At 50.7% G+C, this 21,512-nt stretch overlaps 3 protein-coding genes and 2 long non-coding RNA genes across 6 annotated transcripts; 4 read left to right on the top strand and 1 right to left on the bottom strand.

Moving 5' to 3' along the window:
- Window positions 1-1,537: 1,537 nt before the first annotated feature.
- Window positions 1,538-7,515, top strand: gpr137ba (G protein-coupled receptor 137Ba). The gene is made up of 7 exons (XM_079363305.1): window positions 1,538-1,937; window positions 2,974-3,023; window positions 3,943-4,165; window positions 4,278-4,424; window positions 4,876-5,004; window positions 6,418-6,539; window positions 7,080-7,515. The coding sequence occupies exons 1-7, from the start codon at window positions 1,572-1,574 to the stop codon at window positions 7,192-7,194; spliced, it is 1,152 nt and encodes a 383-aa protein (XP_079219431.1). The 5' UTR covers window positions 1,538-1,571; the 3' UTR covers window positions 7,195-7,515.
- Window positions 7,516-8,605: 1,090 nt separating this feature from the next.
- Window positions 8,606-21,017, bottom strand: egln1a (egl-9 family hypoxia-inducible factor 1a). The gene is made up of 5 exons (XM_079362665.1): window positions 20,063-21,017; window positions 14,434-14,553; window positions 9,729-9,865; window positions 9,575-9,642; window positions 8,606-9,108 (listed from the first exon to the last, which is right to left on the bottom strand). Exons 1-5 carry the CDS (start codon window positions 20,726-20,728, stop codon window positions 9,053-9,055), a joined length of 1,047 nt encoding a protein of 348 aa, XP_079218791.1. The 5' UTR covers window positions 20,729-21,017; the 3' UTR covers window positions 8,606-9,052.
- LOC306835886 lies at window positions 9,115-9,386 on the top strand. Its single transcript, XR_013780707.1, has 2 exons — window positions 9,115-9,278; window positions 9,325-9,386. It is a non-coding gene; the product is annotated as an uncharacterized lncRNA (long non-coding RNA).
- LOC306836418 lies at window positions 10,698-12,139 on the top strand. Of its 2 annotated transcripts, none has more exons than XR_013780778.1 (3): window positions 10,698-10,812; window positions 11,225-11,304; window positions 11,961-12,139. It is a non-coding gene; the product is annotated as an uncharacterized lncRNA (long non-coding RNA). The 2 variants fall into 2 exon arrangements; XR_013780779.1 differs by having other exon boundaries at window positions 11,253-11,304.
- Window positions 14,806-18,407, top strand: LOC306835638 (uncharacterized protein; the record flags this gene model as incomplete). Its single annotated transcript, XM_079362304.1, has 4 exons — window positions 14,806-14,810; window positions 14,982-15,612; window positions 15,643-15,762; window positions 17,967-18,407. 4 exons carry the CDS (start codon window positions 14,806-14,808, stop codon window positions 18,405-18,407), a joined length of 1,197 nt encoding a protein of 398 aa, XP_079218430.1.
- Window positions 21,018-21,512: the final 495 nt, after the last annotated feature.

A 21,512-nucleotide genomic window follows, 5' to 3' on the forward strand; every position in this document is an offset into this window, starting at 1 on the left:
TAGTAAACACAATGAAGTGGATTGAAAACAGTGAAACCAGTAACAGCGATTTAAAGTGACATAAACAGGTTTAAAGTCCTAATTGTGATAATAATTATCAGATCTTTGAGAGCACATTTAAAAACACAGATTTAATAAGTGCTTGACAAACAAGCAGATGGATGGATGGATGGATGGATGGATGGATGGATGGTTGGATGGATGGATGGATGGATGGATGGATGGATGGATGGATGGATGGATGGATGGATGGATGGTTGGATGGATGGATGGATGGATGGATGGATGGATGGATGGATGGATGGATGGTTGGATGGATGGATGGATGGATGGATGGATGGATGGATGGATGGATGGATGGATGGATGGATGGTTGGATGGATGGATGGATGGTTGGATGGATGGATGGATGGATGGATGGTTGGATGGATGGATGGATGGTTGGATGGATGGATGGATGGTTGGATGGATGGATAGATAGAAATTAGTGGTATCATCAGATCAAACGTCATGAATCATGGTGAGATCCTGACAGTGTGGAGTTAGAGCACAAGGTGAAGAGAAACATTGGAAGAGATTTCATAGAATAAATCCAAGCAAGCAAAGAGCTGTGAGAATAATAAAGAGATCTGCAAGGCTGGCACTCTTTACACGGATACATGGCGCCCCCGTGTGGCCATATTTAGAATACAGCAGGATTGAGCTTTGTAAAGTTTGTAGTGTGGATAAAAACAGGAATTCGTGATTATCTCAGATCTTTATGAATTGATTGTAAATGTTCTATAGAAGGGGGCTTTATGTCATATTTTAATACATTTTATACATTTATATATTTTATTTAGACTAAATGGACTAAATAGATGGTGGTATGAGATGAAAAAATATCAAAGTTTCCTGAAGTGTGTGTGAGGAAGTCTTTATGGTAATCTATGTTTATGGACGCTATGCAGCCTCGAGGAAGAGTCTGATGATTCTGTCCTGCACATCTCACAGGGGAGTTAAACATTGAGCCTGTAGGTTCACAAAGAGAGACATGAGCTCTCATGACCCAAACTGTTTTTGCACAATCCTGTAAACATGTTTATTTTAACATAGAGCTCTATGGAGACTGACTCACTGCAGGAGACAGACTCTAGTGGACACTGGAGGAACTTTGTGTGGTTTTGACTTCCTCTCCCTGCAGGCTGCAGCTTGATTGTAAAAACCCCCGCCTGTCTGCTCTCTTGGGGTCGTTTTGTGGTGGGAAACGCCATCACAGGGTTAAAGGTACAGTCGCGTGCGTCAGCTGATACGTAGCGTCACGTAAAAAGGGGAGTGGCTGGTCCTCGCTGGGTTTCTGTCTGCAGCTCCGTTCAGCTTCCTGCCCTCGGCTGCTGATCACTGATCTTTCTCTCCACTGATCATGTGCCTCTCTCCCCGGCCGTGTGAGGGCAGAGCACCAGGAAGTCCCTCTCTGTTTCCTCTCCTCCTCTTCCACCTGACAGCCCGAGTCTCCTTCATCTTCTCTCCGCGGATGTGATCGCTCTGAGAGCCGACAGAGAGGCTCCCATCTCCGCTCCTTCCTCCTCCTCATGGAGGCCCCGATGGAGGAGAAGGAGCCGTCTCTGCCTCTGCCCACCCTGAGCCCGGCAGTGCCCCCTTACGTGACCCTGGGCCTGACAGTTGTCTACACCGTCTTCTACTCCGTCCTCTTCATCTTCGTGTACGCGCAGCTGTGGCTCGTCCTCCGGTACCGACACAAGCGACTCAGCTATCAGACGGTGTTCCTGTCTCTGTGCCTGCTGTGGTCGGCACTCCGCACCCTCCTCTTCTCCTTCTACTTCAGGAACTTCGTGACGGCCAACACTCTGGGCCCCTTCCCCTTCTGGCTGCTCTACTGCCTGCCTGTGTGCCTGCAGTTCTTCACCCTGAGCCTCATGAACCTTTACTTTGCACAGGTGAGTGTGCAGGTGTGTCTGCTCCTGGTCTTCATCTTCTTCTTAGTCACAAGTCTAGTGATTTAAAGGAGGACACAAGGGGGCGCTGTCAACATTTTGATCAGACTTGTATAAAACTGTTTTGACCCCATTAATAAGTATGGAAGCCCTAAGCAGACATTTTAGTATTTCTGTTTTTCTGCTCGTTGTCTGTCTGAAACTCTGTTTTTGTGTTGCTGCTTGTTTTGTCTGGGACACTCTTGAAAAAGAGATTTTTAATCTCAATGAGTTTCACTTCCTGGTTAAATAAAGGTTATAAAAAAAGAACACAAACTGTCAAAGCTGCACATATACACTCTGTAGTTTTAGGTCACGCCCCATAATTCTACATCACTTTAAGCCTTAATATAATGTAAACAGATTACCTATATTAAAGGCCATTTGAACATAGAGCTCTATGGAGACTGACTCACTGCAGGAGACAGACTCTAGTGGACACTGGAGGAACTGCAGCTGTAAAGTTGGACATTTGAACATAGAGCTCTATGGAGACTGACTCACTGCAGGAGACAGACTCTAGTGGACACTGGAGGAACTGCAGCTGTAAAGTTGGACATTTTAACATAGAGCTCTATGGAGACTGACTCACTGCAGGAGACAGACTCTAGTGGACACTGGAGGAACTGCAGCTGTAAAGTTGGACATTTTAACATAGAGCTCTATGGAGACTGACTCACTGCAGGAGACAGACTCTAGTGGACACTGGAGGAACTGCAGCTGTAGGGTTAGGGGTTCCAGGCGATAGAGCCAATAATCATTTTATGTATCAGGTGAATCATTGTCATATAAAATCAAAGCGTCTCCAGTGTTGTTTTAAAGACTATTTATGGTCTGCTGTTGATGTGAGTCCAGGCTGTGTCTCACTGATCTCTGTGCTCAGCTGTTCTCAGCTTCCTGTTTCTGATGAATGTGTTGTTCCTCTCTCAGAGAGCATACAGAAGTGAAAGCTGTAAAAACAATGTGGTGTATTTACATGATTCAGTGTTTCTGTTCACAGGTTGTGTTCAAGGCCAAGTCCAAGTATGCCCCCGAGCTGCTGAGGTACAGGTGAGAGCGCCTTCACATTTTCACATCTTAATGATAAACATGGAGCTCCATATTAATAACATCATGAAATACATCAATATTATATTATTAAATAGTGTTTACTTTCCCTTTAACCCTCCTTTAAATCTCTGAGAGGAAGCCATCTTTAGATCAAAGATCCTCTATTCATTGAAACGTTTTAACCTTTTAATCTCCAGAAATGTTTTCATGATGTTTGATGAAAGATGACATTTTGTGCTGCTCTCTCTGTTGATTCTGTTCACCACACTTTGCTCGTTCTGAGGCGGAGGTTGGTTCTGACTCTCACAGTGTGGCACAATACTGGGTCCTGTCTCATTAGGGCCCGAAGCACTAACCAGTGTGAAGGATCCTATTGAAACCCTTACCATTATTTTTCTTCTTCTTCTTTTTTTTCCTTCTGCCTCTTTGCCGCCATTTTCAAAAAGGCCTCCAGGGTGAAGGTCTGACTCTGGAGGTCTGACCCTGAAGGTCTGACTCTGGAGGTCTGACACTGGAGGTCTGACCCTGAAGGTCTGACTCTGAAGGTCTGACTCTGGAGGTCTGACCCTGGAGGTCCGACTCTGGAGGTCTGACTCTGGAGGTCTGACACTGGAGGTCTGACCCTGGAGGTCTGACTCTGGAGGTCTGACTCTGAAGGTCTGACTCTGAAGGTCTGACTCTGGAGGTCTGACCCTGGAGGTCCGACTCTGGAGGTCTGACTCTGGAGGTCTGACACTGGAGGTCTGACCCTGGAGGTCTGACTCTGGAGGTCTGACCCTGGAGGTCTGACTCTGGAGGTCTGACTCTGGAGGTCTGACTCTGGAGGTCTGACCCTGGAGGTCTGACTCTGGAGGTCTGACTCTGAATGTGAAGAAAGAATAAAGTGAGTCCATTTATAAATGTGTGCTGCCCCCTGCAGGCGGCCTCTGTACCTGGTCTACCTCTTCCTCAGTCTGCTCTTCCTGGTGGTGAACTTGGTCTGCGCTCTGCTGGTGAAGATGTCATCTGCAGACGTTCACACCATCGTGCTCATCAGGGTCACTATCAACGACACGCTCTTCGTCCTGTGTGCGGTCTCTCTCTCTCTGTGTCTCTACAAGATCGCCAAGATGTCCCTGGCCAACATTTACCTGGAATCAAAGGTGAGGAGCTCGTCCAATCAGAGACTTTAAATACTCATGTTATCCACATTCAGTATGTCTGAAATCCAACCTCCTCTATGATTGCTGATCTATGTGTTCTGTTTCTGTGCAGGGGACGTCAGTGTGCCAGGTGACGGTCATCGGCGCCACCGTCATCCTCCTGTACGCGTCGCGTGCGTGTTACAACCTGGTCGTCCTCGCACTCTCAAACAAGAGCATCAACTCGTTTGACTACGACTGGTACAACGTGTCTGACCAGGTGACCCCCCCCCCCCTCCCCCCTCCCCCCTCCCCCCATTTACCTTTATTTTGAAAGGACAGCATGTGAGTCTTCACTGAAGGCCCCTTAAACCAGCATTTATCAAAACAACATGACATTAAAGGTTCTATTCATTTTATTTCTACACATTAATATAGAGATGATTACAAAGGTCGTCATGTTCTGATGAAAAGTCAAAGATGGAGGTGGAGTGTCTCTCCTCCATCTTTAGGGCTGGGGGATTGTGCTCTCCAGTTTGTCAGCTCTTGATGGCCCCCTGCTGGCCAGTCTGACACGCAGCACCTCTGGAGATAGAGTCGTCACGCTCCGGGTGATGACTGGCTGTGAAAAGGCTTTAAAAGAACGTCTCTGTTTTTATTGGCTGTTCAGATTTACTCTGATGAGGACGTTTGCTCCGTGTGCAGGTGAAAGAACGTGTTTGCTTTTTCAGGCAGATCTCCAGTCGACTCTCGGGGACGCCGGCTACATCGTGTTTGGAGTGGTCCTGTTTGTGTGGGAGCTGCTCCCCACCTCCCTCGTCGTTTTCTTCTTCAGAGTTCGACAGCCGAACCAGGACAGGGTGAGCTCGCCGTGACCCCGAGGACACGACTCCTCGGAGGCCAATAAATAAACCTGAGAGGTTCCAGAACCTTCTCAGGAAAGCAGAAAAACAAACAGAGTTCAGCTGCAGAACAACAACAACTATAGAGGTCAAAGTTCAAGACAACAACAGTGATAACAAGAAACTCCATGTTCCCTGTTTGTGCAGAGAAACGGACTGAACGGCGGTCAGATGTTCGATACTTTAAGACTTTAGATACCAGCTGTTTATGAAACTCCTCCCACCTGGCTGAGTTCAGAGTTTCATGACTCGGAACAAGTCACAGAGTTACCGACATGTTTTCCACTCTGCAGACTCGACTGTTTGTAAAGTGACAACATCATGTCCACGAGGTCATCGTGCTCAGGCAGCTAATGCAGCGTGACCCCGGTGTAACCGTGTGATCCCGGTGTAACCGTGTGACCCCAGTGTGACCCCAGTGTGACCCCGGTGTAACCGTGTGATCCCGGTGTAACCGTGTGACCCCAGTGTGACCCCGGTGTAACCGTGTGATCCCGGTGTAACCGTGTGACCCCCAGTGTAACCGTGTGACCCCGGTGTAACCGTGTGACCCCGGTGTGACCCCAGTGTGACCCCGGTGTAACCGTGTGACCCCAGTGTAACCGTGTGACCCCGGTGTGACCCCAGTGTGACCCCAGTGTGACCCCGGTGTAACCCCGGTGTAACCATGTGACCCCAGTGTGACCCCGGTGTAACCGTGTGACCCCAGTGTGACCCCGGTGTAACCGTGTGATCCCGGTGTAACCGTGTGACCCCCAGTGTAACCGTGTGACCCCAGTGTAACCGTGTGACCCCGGTGTGACCCCAGTGTGACCCCCAGTGTAACCGTGTGACCCCAGTGTAACCGTGTGACCCCAGTGTGACCCCAGTGTGACCCCAGTGTGACCGTGTGACCCCCAGTGTAACCGTGTGACCCCGGTGTGACCCCGGTGTGACCCCGGTGTAACCGTGTGACCCCCAGTGTAACCGTGTGACCCCAGTGTGACCCCGGTGTAACCCCGGTGTAACCATGTGACCCCAGTGTAACCGTGTGACCCCCGGTGTGACCCCGGTGTAACCGTGTGACCCCAGTGTAACCGTGTGACCCCGGTGTGACCCCAGTGTGACCCCAGTGTGACCATGTGACCCCAGTGTGACCCCGGTGTGACCCCGGTGTGACCCCAGTGTAACCGTGTGACCCCAGTGTGACCGTGACCCCAGTGTGACCCCAGTGTAACCGTGTGACCCCAGTGTGACCCCGGGCCGTGCTAACCCCAACCCTTAATGGACATGATGAAGCGTTGCATTCGGGTGTTGCTGTATTTTTGGCCCTGGAGGTTTTACAACATGACAGATGATGTCTAATCTTTATCGTCTCTGCTTGTCCGTCAGAGCGGTTCAGGTCTGCCTGGTCACGTCTTCTCCTCCAGGTCGTACTTCTTTGACAACCCGCGGCGCTATGACAGCGACGACGACCTGGCGTGGAACGTCATGCCTCAGAACATCCAGGCCAGGTAAAAACACTGACATCACAGAAACAGTGTACAGAGCAGATAGAGAGGTCAGAACAGCTGAGGGGGGTCAGGACTGAACTTTAGAGGGTCAAAGGTCAGATAAGTTAGATATATTTGTGTACCTACAGGATTTACTCCTGCACAGCTTTATCTCTGTGACTCAGCTCCAAGAACTCCCAGCTCACTTTAACATTCCCTTAAATCTGAACCGGCCCCCTCAGAGAGGCGGAGCTTAATCACTGCGGTCCTCCATCCTAAGTCGGAGAAGTGAGGCGTTACGTTCCCACATAAACCACAACAACGAGCGCAGGTTAAAGAATGAGCGCGTCCTGCGAGTCGAGCAGGGAATATACGACGTCTCACTGACGATCTCACACTTCATTTTCGACCAATCAGTGAACTACTGGTACAGTAGATTTAGAAAACAGCCAGGTGTGTTTTATAACATTTGACACTTTAAGTTTGAATCACCTGATAGATCAATGTTACCTTTTAATGAAATACTGTTAATTTAAACTATTTCATGATTCGATCCTGCAGCCTGGCAGCTGACAGCTACGACTGGGGGAGTCAGAGCAGCGGGATCAACGCCTACATCGAAGGAGACGACGGTCAGCTCCTCCCTTCCCCTCCAGAGCACCTGGGACGTTACTGACAGGTGTTCAGACTCACCTGGGACGTTACTGACAGGTGTTCAGACTCACCTGGGACGTTACTGACAGGTGTTCAGACTCACCTGGGACGTTACTGACAGGTGTTCAGGAGACTCACCTGGGACGTTACTGACAGGTGTTCAGGAGACTCACCTGGGACGTTACTGACAGGTGTTCAGGAGACTCACCTGGGACGTTACTGACAGGTGTTCAGACTCACCTGGGACGTTACTGACAGGTGTTCAGACTCACCTGGGACGTTACTGACAGGTGTTCAGACTCACCTGGGACGTTACTGACAGGTGTTCAGGAGACTCACCTGGGACGTTACTGACAGGTGTTCAGACTCACCTGAGTCAGGTGCTTGCACTCGATGTAGATTTTTTACAAACGGCTCTTTAACATTTTACCTGTATTATTTAATTCTGATATATTATCGTCTTTTTGACAGTTTTTAACGTGATGATCAAACTAAGAACTCGTTAATCTGATTTATTTCACACTTTGAAGAGTAAACTGACCAATCAGAGAGCCTGGAGTTTTGATTGGATAAAAATGGTAATCTGATTTAAGCTGCAGGTGAAACGCGTTGATGTTTGAGAGGAACAGCGAGTGGTCGATAGGCCCGTGTCTTCTGGTCACTAGGTGGCGCTACAGTCACATCACATTGTTTTGTTTTCTTACATTTCCCTCGGGATCAATAAAATATCCATCCATCTTGAAATCCAGTGTTTCCTAAAGGAGGTTATAAAGGAAACATTGAGCCACCTTTCCTTCACTTTTAAAGAATTCAAATTTGCTCTTTTCACGACCGCCACTTAAACGCCGGGTCATTGCAGTGCGAGGAAACTTCGTCAGAGAAAAAGACGATTGGGACGCACCCTCAGTGTTTGACTTACTAAACATGCATAAGAAACCCTGAAGAGCTTCTACAGCCACAGAAAGAAGAATACGGGACCTTTAGCTTCTTATCGTGCTGACGATTAAACGCTGCATCTTCTATGTTATTTGTGTCGTTCTGTCTTCTTGTCATAGTTACTGTTTTTGTCTTCTCACCACTTTAAAAGACGGCGGTGCGTCCTCTGAAAAATGATTCTCAATAATAAGGTGAGCGTCAGCAGCTGTAGATTTAGAAGTACCGATGTGAACCTCGACATCTTTGAAATCAACTTATAACTGCCTCAAGATGAATCCTTACTTCCTTATTTATAATGTTGGAATTCACCAGAAGCAACAACAACCTGCTCAGGCGCACGAGAAGATCTGATCCAAACTCAGCTGGGCCCAGGAGAAGGGGCAGCAGGATCTGAAGATGAGCCGTCGCCATGGTGACATGAGTCAGGTGTGTGTGTGTCACAGAGACGACACACCAACATCCTCTGCTGGAAAGAAAAATCCAAACTCCAGAGAAGCTTCAGAAAAACGACGATTTTTATTCAGATCATTCGTCGTATTATTGCAAACTCAAGCACACGCTGCCAGACAGTAGCTTAGAACAGCTGATTCCATGTGAAGAGCATAACACATTAAGCATATGCAGAACACTGTACCTTTAAGGAATTAACTGAAACAAAAGGAAGTCCTCTCTGGGTCTTACTCCTCTTCAGACTGATTTTCTGAAACGTTCTCCGTCAGAGAGAAGAAAGAAAAAATCCACACAATCCCTTTCGTGACATTCCAGGTCCGTGGGCGTCGCCCGCCTGCTCAGAGCGATCAGAAACCAATGTTTGTTTGTTTGGATCTGCCGTCAACCTCCAGCAAAAGTCTGCTGTCCTGCTGTGTGAGACACGCTCATGCTCTCTACAGAACACTTTCTGAGCTGAGCACTCATTGGCTGGATGTCCAACTGCCAGCGTCCCATTAGCTCGGGTCTGAAGGTTTACCGAGTTCAACCTTTACTCCTTTTTCTCCGGCACCTGCACACGAAGGAGACAAGCAAGAGGAGACGTTAGGGAGCAGGAGACAAGCAAGAGGAGACGTTAGGGAGCAGGAGACAAGCAAGAGGAGACGTTAGGGAGCAGGAGACAAACGAGGAGACGTTAGGGAGCAGGAGACAAGCAAGAGGAGACGTTAGGGAGCAGGAGACGTTAGCGAGCAGGAGACAAACAAGAGGAGACGTTAGGGAGCAGGAGACAAACGAGGAGACATTAGGGAGCAGGAGACAAGCAAGAGGAGACGTTAGGGAGCAGGAGACGTTAGGGAGCAGGAGACAAACAAGAGGAGACGTTAGGGAGCAGGAGACAAGCAAGAGGAGACGTTAGGGAGCAGGAGACAAACAAGAAGAGACGTTAGGGAGCAGGAGACAAACGAGGAGACGTTAGGGAGCAGGAGACAAGCGAGGAGACGTTAGGGAGCAGGAGACGGGGAAACGATCAGTCTTACCCGTTAAGTATTTTTCTTTCGCTCTGGCTCGCTCGTCAGCGTCAAAATACCACACCGTGATGGCATACCTGCAGAGACACAATCCTACTGTGATTCACTGTTCATCACACTGAGGTCTTCTGAGCATGTGCAGTAGACCGACCCAGACGCTGACCTGGTGGAGAAGGCGGGCTGAACCTCATGAGGATTTCTTCTGTCCGACCAGAATAGCAGGAGGCGGTCGAATTTGGGCTCGATGTCAGCAAACTGGGCCTTTCCTTCTGGGAAGATCCGGAGAAGGCCTCCATGTTCCTGTAGAACAAGACAATCGATTAGGAATTAAAACCACAAGCAGCTTCCTAACAATCAAGAGAGGAGAGCTACCCTCCTTCATGGTTTCTTCAAAACAGATCCATTCAGATATGTCTAAGAAAAAAAAAAAAGTTTTAATAATCAACAATGAACGACTAAGTTAAGGAAAAACGTTGTACGAAACAGAAAGCCAGAGAAAAGCTCAGGATCGGAAGCAGCAGCGGGGGGTGGCCTTCCTGTGGAGGGATAGGAAGAACAACTGACAGGAAAACTGCTGTGGCCGGATAAAGGACCTGTAGAGTGAAAAAGCAGATTGCTGCAAGTTTGCCGCTTAATATGATACACCGCTGATATGATAGGCCTCTCTTCACATGCAAAACCTGCCGGAGCAGAAAGTTCACAGCCTGTCAGAAGAGAAACGACTGTTTAAAAATGTTTGAGAGGAGCAACAACGTCTGTAACTGAACAGAATAAAAAACAACACGCTCAGGAGTGAAACATGCTCAACTTCCTACCACACGCCAGACGTTGTTTAACAAACAGGAAGAGGTGACTGACTGGCTGCAGGTAGAGGTGACTGACTGACTGGCTGCAGGTAGAGGTGACTGACTGACTGGCTGCAGGTAGTGGTGACTGACTGCCTGGCTGCAGGTAGAGGTGACTGACTGCCTGGCTGCAGGTAGAGGTGACTGACTGGCTGCAGGTAGAGGTGACTGACTGCCTGGCTGCAGGTAGAGGTGACTGACTGACTGCCTGCAGGTAGAGGTGACTGACTGACTGCCTGCAGGTAGAGGTGACTGACTGACTGGCTGCAGGTAGAGGTGACTGACTGCCTGGCTGCAGGTAGAGGTGACTGACTGGCTGCAGGTAGAGGTGACTGACTGCCTGGCTGCAGGTAGAGGTGACTGACTGCCTGCAGGTAGAGGTGACTGACTGACTGCCTGCAGGTAGAGGTGACTGACTGCCTGGCTGCAGGTAGAGGTGACTGACTGCCTGGCTGCAGGTAGAGGTGACTGACTGACTGGCTGCAGGTAGAGGTGACTGACTGACTGGCTGCAGGTAGAGGTGACTGACTGACTGGCTGCAGGTAGAGGTGACTGACTGGCTGCAGGTAGAGGTGACTGACTGGCTGCAGGTAGAGGTGACTGCCTGACTGGCTGCAGGTAGAGGTGACTGCCTGCCTGGCTGCAGGTAGAGGTGACTGACTGCCTGGCTGCAGGTAGAGGTGACTGACTGCCTGCAGGTAGAGGTGACTGCCTGGCTGGCTGCAGGTAGAGGTGACTGACTGCCTGGCTGCAGGTAGAGGTGACTGACTGCCTGGCTGCAGGTAGAGGTGACTGACTGCCTGGCTGCAGGTAGAGGTGACTGACTGACTGGCTGCAGGTAGAGGTGACTGACTGACTGACTGCAGGTAGAGGTGACTGACTGCCTGGCTGCAGGTAGAGGTGACTGACTGACTGGCTGCAGGTAGAGGTGACTGACTGACTGGCTGCAGGTAGAGGTGACTGACTGGCTGCAGGTAGAGGTGACTGACTGCCTGGCTGCAGGTAGAGGTGACTGACTGGCTGCAGGTAGAGGTGACTGCCTGACTGGCTGCAGGTAGAGGTGACTGCCTGCCTGGCTGCAGGTAGAGGTGACTGACTGCCTGGCTGCAGGTAGAGGTGACTGACTGCCTGCAGGTAGAGGTGACTGCCTGGCTGGCTGCAGGTAGAGGTGACTGACTGCCTGGCTGCAGGTAGAGGTGACTGACTGCCTGGCTGCAGGTAGAGGTGACTGACTGCCTGGCTGCAGGTAGAGGTGACTGACTGCCTGGCTGCAGGTAGAGGTGACTGACTGACTGGCTGCAGGTAGAGGTGACTGACTGACTGGCTGCAGGTAGAGGTGACTGACTGGCTGGCTGGCTGCAGGTAGAGGTGACTGACTGCCTGGCTGGCTGCAGGTAGAGGTGACTGACTGACTGGCTGCAGGTAGAGGTGACTGACTGACTGGCTGGCTGCAGGTAGAGGTGACTGACTGGCTGGCTGGCTGCAGGTAGAGGTGACTGACTGGCTGGCTGGCTGCAGGTAGAGGTGACTGACTGGCTGGCTGCAGGTAGAGGTGACTGACTGCAGGTAGAGGTGACTGACTGACTGGCTGCAGGTAGAGGTGACTGACTGCAGGTAGAGGTGACTGACTGGCTGGCTGGCTGCAGGTAGAGGTGACTGACTGACTGGCTGCAGGTAGAGGTGACTGACTGACTGACTGACTGACTGGCTGCAGGTAGAGGTGACTGACTGACTGACTGGCTGCAGGTAGAGGTGACTGCCTGGCTGCAGGTAGAGGTGACCGACTGCCTGGCTGCAGGTAGAGGTGACCGACTGCCTGCAGTAACGTCAGGTAGAGGTGACTGACTGCCTGCAGTAATGTCAGGTAGAGGTGACTGACTGCCTGCAGTAATGTCAGGTAGAGGTGACTGACTGCCTGCAGTAACGTCAGGTAGAGGTGACTGACTGCCTGCAGTAATGTCAGGTAGAGGTGACTGACTGCCTGCAGTAACGTCAGGTAGAGGTGACTGACTGCCTGCAGTAACGTCAGGTAGAGGTGACTGACTGCCTGCAGTAATGTCAGGTAGAGGTGACTGACTGCCTGCAGTAACGTCAGGTAGAGGTGACTGACTGCCTGCAGTAACGTCAGGTAGAGGTGACTGTAAACTGAATGAACAGAAACTTTGAGAGTGTAAGGGAGTCTGCACATGAAGAATTGGGGGGGCAACCCGTTTCGTTTGCTAGGGTGAATTCTGTGAACCTCTCTGCAGCAACATCTCAGCCTGCTGTTTGAGGATCTACTCCGTCTCGTGTTAAAAATCCCTGACAGCATAAAGTGCTAAATGTTTTCGTTGGGTTTCCGCTGACCAACTTAACTTGTGTTGTCATTGCCTCCGATTGCTCGCTGTAGCTTCAAGGACACTTCTTTTTTTCCAGTTTATATTTACAGTATGTACACCGCTCAAAAATTAAAAAGGAACAGTAAAATAACATCCAAGATATGAATGAGTGAAGTATTCTTATTAAATACTTTGTTCTTTACATAGCTGAATGTGATGACAACTAAATCACACAAACATGATCAATGGAAATCAAATGTATTAACCAATGAAGGTCTAGATTTGGAGTAACACTCAAAATGAAAGAGTAAAAACTCCAGGCAGATCCCACTCTGATGTCCTTAAAACAAGTCAGAATGAGGCTCAGTAGTGTGTGTGGCCTCCACCTGCCTGTGTGACCTCCCTACAACACCTGGCCATGCTCCTGATGAGGTGGAGGATGGTCTCCTGAGGGATCTCCTCCCAGACCTGGACTAAAGCATCCTCCTCCTCCTGGACAGTCTGTGGTGCATGGTGGCGTTGGTGGATGGAGACATGATGTCTGGGGAACGGGCGGGTCGGTCCATAGCATCAATGCCTTCATCTTACAGGAACTGCTGAGTCACTGCAGACACATGAGGTCCAGCATTGTCTCGCATTAGGAGGAACCCAGGACCAACTGGTCCACATGGTCTCACAAGGGGTCTAAGGATCTCCTCTGGGTACCTAATGGCAGTCAGGCTCCCTCTAGTGAGCACATGGAGGGCTGTGCGCCCCCCCAAAGAAATGCCCCCCCACACTATTACTGACCCACCAAACCGGTGATTCTGCAGGATGTTGCAGGCAGCTCCTCCTGTTCCTCCTTGCTCAAAGGCAGAGGTAGCGGTCCTGCTGCTGGGTTGTTGCCCTCCTCCACGTCTCCTGATGTCCTGGCCTGTCTCCTGATGTCCTGGCCTGTCTCCTGGTAGCCTCCATGCTCTGGACACTACGCTGACAGACACAGCTCACACTGATGTGCATCCTGGATGAGCTAGCTGAGCCCCTCGTGTGTGTCGTAGACTCCGTCTCATGCTAGCAGCAGAGTGAAGCACCGCTAGCATTCAACAGTGACCTAAACATCATGAAAGCATCAGAACTGAGAAGTGGTCTGGGCTCAGCAGAACCACTCCTTTATTGGGGGTCTTGCTGATCGCCTATAATTTCCATCTGTTGTCTGTTCCATTTGCACAACATGTGAAACTGTCAGTCAGTGCTGCTTCCTAAGTGGACAGTTTGATGTTACAGAAGTGTGATTGACTTGACGTGTTCTTTATTTTTTTGAGTAGTAAACAGTTATACATTATATTGGAATTTGCTCCACACACAACCAACACCATCCCGAAACAAAATTAAAATGACCCAAAAATTCAACATTTATGCTGTTTGTATATCTGATTGATGGGAAGGGAGAATGTGATTGAAAAACGGGTGTGACTTGACGGACATGATTGGTGCATGATGGGCTAAAGGTGACAAGAGACGTAAGGTCAATATGGGACCAGAAAAGTCCTGCAAAACAGATCTGTTGTCGATTAACACGGGGCATCTTAAATAACACGGGATGTCTCGAATCTAGGCCATGTCCAAGTCCGACCTGCAGCTGCTTTCCTGCATGTTATTCCTATCAACATATAGGGCAAGAAGCCCCTAAATAAATCTTTCAAACCCCCACACATTCCTCACTCACCTTGGCCGTCCAGTCTTTATTCAGGTAATATATGCATGTGACACAGCGACCGTCACCGTTGGGATTATCCACATGGCGTACATATCCTGTCCCATTTCCAGGGTAACATGCAACCATTGCCTGAAGAAGAGATAAGGAGCCAGTTCAGTAAAAACAGATTTTTAAGGGAAGAGTAACAGATGCATGTGAGCAGAGAGGGATAGAGAAAAGATTAAAAAAAAAAAAAAAAATTTAAACTATCATATCCCTAAAGCTAGCACTATCCACAGTGGAGATATCGAAATCGTTGACTCATAAATACCTGGGAACAGTGTTCGAACTGAAGTTTTCAGAAAACACTAAATCAGTTGTGAAAAGGGCTCGACATAAAAAATGTGGTTTCCCAAAGCATTTTATGTAGCTTCAATTATTCTTTTATTGACGGTTTTCTTTTATCTGTTGGTTATATTGGTTGTCTGTGAAGGTCAAGAACAGTCTACACCACATTGTTAAAGTCTGCTCAAAGATTTTTTGGAGTCCAGCTCAAAGACTTGAACTCCCTGTGGAAGGAGCGGGTGGTCCAAAAGGCAAAAAGGATCACAAATCAATCATGTTCAATGTTCTCACAGGGTCAAACACAGCAGCTACACGACCAACGAGGTCAAACACAGCAGCTACACAACCAACGAGGTCAAACACAGCAGCTACACGACCAACGAGGTCAAACACAGCAGCTACACGACCAACGAGGTCAAACACAGCAGCTACACCACCAACGAGGTCAAACACAGCAGCTACACCACCAACGAGGTCAAACACAGCAGGAACACGACCAACGAGGTCAAACACAGCAGCTACACCACCAACGAGGTCAAACACAGCAGCTACACCACCAACGAGGTCAAACACAGCAGCTACACCACCAACGAGGTCAAACACAGCAGCTACACGACCAACGAGGTCAAACACAGCAGCTACACCACCAACGAGGTCAAACACAGCAGCTACACGACCAACGAGGTCAAACACAGCAGCTACACCACCAACGAGGTCAAACACAGCAGCTACACAACCAACGAGGTCAAACACAGCAGGAACACGACCAACGAGGTCAAACACAGCAGCTACACGACCAACGAGGTCAAACACAGCAGCTACACAACCAACGAGGTCAAACACAGCAGCTACACAACCAACGAGGTCAAACACAGCAGGAACACGACCAACGAGGTCAAACACAGCAGCTACACCACCAACGAGGTCAAACACAGCAGCTACACAACCAACGAGGTCAAACACAGCAGCTACACCACCAACGAGGTCAAACACAGCAGCTACACCACCAACGAGGTCAAACACAGCAGCTACACCACCAACGAGGTCAAACACAGCAGCTACACCACCAACGAGGTCAAACACAGCAGCTACACAACCAACGAGGTCAAACACAGCAGCTACACCACCAACGAGGTCAAACACAGCAGCTACACAACCAACGAGGTCAAACACAGCAGCTACACCACCAACGAGGTCAAACACAGCAGCTACACCACCAACAAGGTCAAACACAGCAGCTACACCACCAACGAGGTCAAACACAGCAGCTACACAACCAACGAGGTCAAACACAGCAGCTACACAACCAACGAGGTCAAACACAGCAGCTACACCACCAACGAGGTCAAACACAGCAGCTACACCACCAACGAGGTCAAACACAGCAGCAACACAACCAACGAGGTCAAACACAGCAGCTACACCACCAACGAGGTCAAACACAGCAGCTACACAACCAACGAGGTCAAACACAGCAGCTACACCACCAACGAGGTCAAACACAGCAGCTACACCACCAACGAGGTCAAACACAGCAGCTACACCACCAACGAGGTCAAACACAGCAGCTACACAACCGACGAGGTCAAACACAGCAGCTACACCACCAACGAGGTCAAACACAGCAGCTACACCACCGACGAGGTCAAACACAGCAGCTACACCACCGACGAGGTCAAACACAGCAGCTACACCACCAACGAGGTCAAACACAGCAGCTACACCACCAACGAGGTCAAACACAGCAGCTACACCACCAACGAGGTCAAACACAGCAGCTACACCACCAACGAGGTCAAACACAGCAGCTACACCACCAACGAGGTCAAACACAGCAGCTACACCACCAACGAGGTCAAACACAGCAGCTACACCACCAACGAGGTCAAACACAGCAGCTGTGTGTGTGTGTTCACTGTGTGTGTGTGTGTGTGTGTGTGTTCACTGTGTGTGTGTTCACTGTGTGTGTGTGTGTGTGTGTGTGTTCACTGTGTGTGTGTGTGTGTGTGTGTGTGTGTGTTCACTGTGTGTGTGTGTGTGTGCGTGTGTGTGTGTGTGTGTGTTCACTGTGTGTGTGTGTGTGTGTGTTCACTGTGTGTGTGTGTGTGTGTGTGTGTGTGTGTGTGTGTGGTTTTGTTGACTTTAAAGGGAAACTAAATTTCTCCGGCTGCGTATCAAACACACGACTGGAAGCTTTTGGTGGCGTAAACAACAGACGTGCGGCGGCGTGAACCCGTGTGTGTGTTTACTGACAGAGGAGCTGAGGCGAGAAGCGAACGTGCTCACATGCAGAGCGCCCTCATGCTCGCCGTCTCAGCTGTGATAGGACGGACAAAAGGCCAGTTCGTCTACATTCTTCCCTGGGATCACAAACCATGGCAACATTATTATAAACACACACACACACACACACACACACACACACGCACACACACACACACGCACACACACACACACACACACTTAGAGTTTTTACTGTTTGAGGGAGAAACGAGAGAAGAAGACGAGACCTAGCGAGCGTGCTAACATCCAGTCATTCAACACATTCATTGGATAAAAACGCTGCTGCAACATGTTTGTGTGCAGGTTCTTCCAGCGCTGATCCAACATGAAGTCGTCTGCGTCACAGAGTGGCGTTTGTGCGTCAGGCTGCTTTGTGCTCACGTCTTTGGAGCGATGCAGGTTCCTGCTGGAATGCACAGGATCAGGGACAAACACTAAAGATGACATAGAGATGGGGGGGGGGGGGGGGGGGTGGGGGGGGGACATGCACAGTGACGAAGGAGCTCATCATGGGTGTGAAGTTGAGGCAGATAAAAAGAGGAGCACAGAGGGGCGGGGCTTAAGCAGAAGAAGAGAAGAGTGAACTGTTGTAAACTTTGACTCCTGGCCTCCCTCCAGAGGGAGCAGTGTTTTAATGGTTGTGCTACGTGCAGAGCGTGAGGGAGGTTGACCCCCCCCCCCCCTCCCTCCCCCCAAACAGCTCAGGCTACAGAAACTGGAGAGAGGAAAGCGCACACAGAAAGAGCGAGAGAGAGACAGCGTGCTCGCTGCAGCCTCACCGTGCTCGCTGCAGCCTCACCGTGCTCGCTGCAGCCTCACCGTGCTCGCTGCATAGACAGCGTGCTCGCTGCAGCCTCACCGTGCTCGCTGCATAGACAGCGTGCTCGCTGCAGCCTCACCGTGCTCGCTGCAGCCTCACCGTGCTCGCTGCATAGACAGCGTGCTCGCTGCAGCCTCACCGTGCTCGCTGCAGCCTCACCGTGCTCGCTGCAGCCTCACCGTGCTCGCTGCAGCCTCTCACCGTGCTCGCTGCAGCCTCTCACCGTGCTCGCTGCATAGACAGCGTGCTCGCTGCAGCCTCACCGTGCTCGCTGCAGCCTCACCGTGCTCGCTGCAGCCTCACCGTGCTCGCTGCAGCCTCACCGTGCTCGCTGCAGCCTCACCGTGCTCGCTGCAGCCTCTCACCGTGCTCGCTGCAGCCTCACCGTGCTCGCTGCAGCCTCACCGTGCTCGCTGCAGCCTCTCACCGTGCTCGCTGCAGCCTCACCGTGCTCGCCATGACTTCCTCCAGCAGCTCTTATTCTACAAAGCTTTCAGACGTCAACAGTCGACTTCCTCATGAAAGGTCCAAAGAGGATCTGTTCCTCTCCACATGACATCATGTACACTGTGATTAACCGCGCTCCGTCCTCTGATACGTCTGAAAGGATTCAGAAACATCTTGTTCATGATAAATATATATTTTAGTAACGGTGAGGGCATGAAGCCCGAGTGATCTCCAGTCCGGTCACAGTGATCCTGTTTCAGGACCTGGACCTCTGGTTGATGTGTGACGCAGCGTGTATGTGACTCTGGGTCTGTGACTCTGGGTCTGTGACTCGGGGTCTGTGACTCCGGGTCTGTGTCTCGGGGTCTGTGGCTCGGGGTCTGTGACTCTGGGTCTGTGACTCGGGGTCTGTGACTCTGGGTCTGTGACTCGGGGTCTGTGTCTCGGGGTCTGTGACTCGGGGTCTGTGACTCTGGGTCTGTGGCTCGGGGTCTGTGACTCTGGGTCTGTGACTCTGGGTCTGTGACTCTGGGTCTGTGGCTCGGGGTCTGTGTCTCGGGGTCTGTGGCTCGGGGTCTGTGGCTCGGGGTCTGTGACTCTGGGTCTGTGTCTCGGGGTCTGTGAATCGGGGTCTGTGACTCTGGGTCTGTGGCTCGGGTTAGGGTCTGGTTCTGCCTGCGTGAGACGAGCTCACATCGTCTCTTTGACACACTGATACTCGCCGCCTTTGTGCAAGTCACGCTGATCCCGCTGGTCACAGTCCAAGCGAGTGTTTGCCAAGACTACGGGGGCAGTGGGTGAGGAAGTCAACTTCTCTGCACACTTTGAATCAGAGGCCGGCCACACAGAAGAGCAAGGGGAGGACACGAAGGGACAGGAGGACAGCCTAACAAGAACCACGGAGGACTGAGAGACAGACAGACAGAGAGGGACAGACAGAGAGAGAGAGAGACAGAGACAGACAGAGACAGACAGACAGAGAGAGACAGACAGACAGAGACAGACAGAGACAGACAGAGACAGACAGAGAGAGACAGACAGAGACAGACAGAGAGACAGACAGACAGAGAGACAGACAGACAGAGACAGACAGACAGAGACAGACAGACAGAGAGACAGACAGACAGACAGAGAGACAGACAGACAGAGACAGACAGACAGAGAGAGACAGACAGACAGAGACAGACAGAGACAGACAGACAGAGAGAGACAGACAGACAGAGACAGACAGAGACAGACAGAGACAGACAGAGAGAGACAGACAGAGACAGACAGAGAGACAGACAGACAGAGAGACAGACAGACAGAGACAGACAGACAGAGACAGACAGACAGAGAGACAGACAGACAGACAGAGACAGACAGACAGAGAGACAGACAGACAGAGACAGACAGAGACAGACAGAGAGACAGACAGACAGAGAGACAGACAGACAGACAGAGACAGACAGACAGAGAGACAGACAGAGACAGACAGAGAGACAGACAGACAGAGAGACAGACAGACAGAGACAGACAGAGACAGACAGACAGAGAGACAGACAGACAGACAGACAGAGACAGACAGATCATCACCTCCGTCTGTTTCTTCAGCAGTTTTCATAAACAGAGAAAGTTTGATGATTTCCATCAGGACCCAAATTGACCTTTTAAAACTACGTCACTAAAAGACTGCTGACGTCACAAACACCTGTACTGAACACCTGTGAGAAACACAAGCAGAGAAGAGCAGCTTTGACTTGAACACCTTTAATGATCTCTTACTTTCGTCCTCCCGTTGATCGTGTAGTTGCCCAGTTTGCAGTTCCGGATCAAGTCGTCCATGCGGCTCATCAGAAACCGGATCTTCTCGCAGCCGGACTCCCGGCCCTCGATCCACGTGATTTTGTCCCCCCGGATGTCTTTGGTCGAGTCACTTTTCTGACTCACCAGCTGTCCGTCCGTGAACTTCCCGGTCTTGTGCAGGGCTTTGACGTTGTCCAGGATCCCCATCCCGGTTTCGGCTCCGAGGAAGTGGTCCACCACACAGATCCCGTGTTTGTTCATGCAGGGGACGATGTAGTCCAGGGCCAGTTTCTGCGGGGACGAGCTGCTCTGTCCGTTCGGGGTGTCGTTGGACCCGTCCTCTCCCGGTTTGTTGGACCCGTCCTCTCCCGGTTTGTCCTCTGGTTCTGTGCTGGCCTGTGTGTTGTTGGGTTGCGGTGAAGCCTCCCTGTCCCTGGTCTGTTCTCGGGGTCTGTCCGGGTCCTTGGTTGTTTCCGCCTCCTTACAGATGAGCTTGTGCTTCTTCCAGTGTTGTTTCTGGTGCTCCTTGCTGCAGTAAAACGAGCTCCTGCACCTGCCACACTTCAGGAGGTTTTCCATTTTTCCACAAAGTTCACAGAACTGCCGGTCCCGGTCCCGGTCCGCGTCGCTCTGCTGCCGCTCCATGTTGGAGGGTGCGCTGTGCCTTTAAGACCGATCCTTCACACGCGCCCTGCTAACCGACAACTTTGGAAATGATCCTGTGCCACGCTACACCGACTCAGAACTCCTCCATATCCCCGCACTTCCGGTCTCTTCACATCCTGGATCAGTGCCTGAAGGCGACGGTCGGACTCCCGGGCCGAGCTGTTCGGGCTGGATCCGGTGCTGGATCATTTCTGCAGCTTTATCTGTCGCTCCGACACTCCTGCATGGCGCCGCTCGCTCTGTGCTCAGCCTGTCTGAGGTCCTGTCTGTTCTGACGTCACATATAGGCTCCGCCTCCTCCCGCGTTGCCTTCAAGTGCAGTAGGACACCTGAAACATATGGAAATAGTTCAACGATGTCATATTAGGGCCATACTATTAAGAGGTAGATCACATACGTGTCCTCCAGTAGATCACATACGTGTCCTCCAGTAGATCACATAAGTGTCCTCCAGTAGATCACATACGTGTCCTCCGGTAGATCACATAAGTGTCCTCCAGTAGATCACATACGTGTCCTCCGGTAGATCACATACGTGTCCTCCAGTAGATCACATACGTGTCCTCCAGTAGATCATATACGTGTCCTCCAGTAGATCACATACGTGTCCTCCAGTAGATCACATACGTGTCCTCCAGTAGATCACATACGTGTCCTCCAGTAGATCACATACGTGTCCTCCGGTAGATCACATACGTGTCCTCCGGTAGATCACATACGTGTCCTCCGGTAGATCACATACGTGTCCTCCGGTAGATCACAT

This window comes from Symphodus melops, assembly GCF_947650265.1.
Source record: "Symphodus melops genome assembly, chromosome: 15".
NCBI classification, from domain to species: Eukaryota; Metazoa; Chordata; class Actinopteri; order Labriformes; family Labridae; genus Symphodus; species Symphodus melops.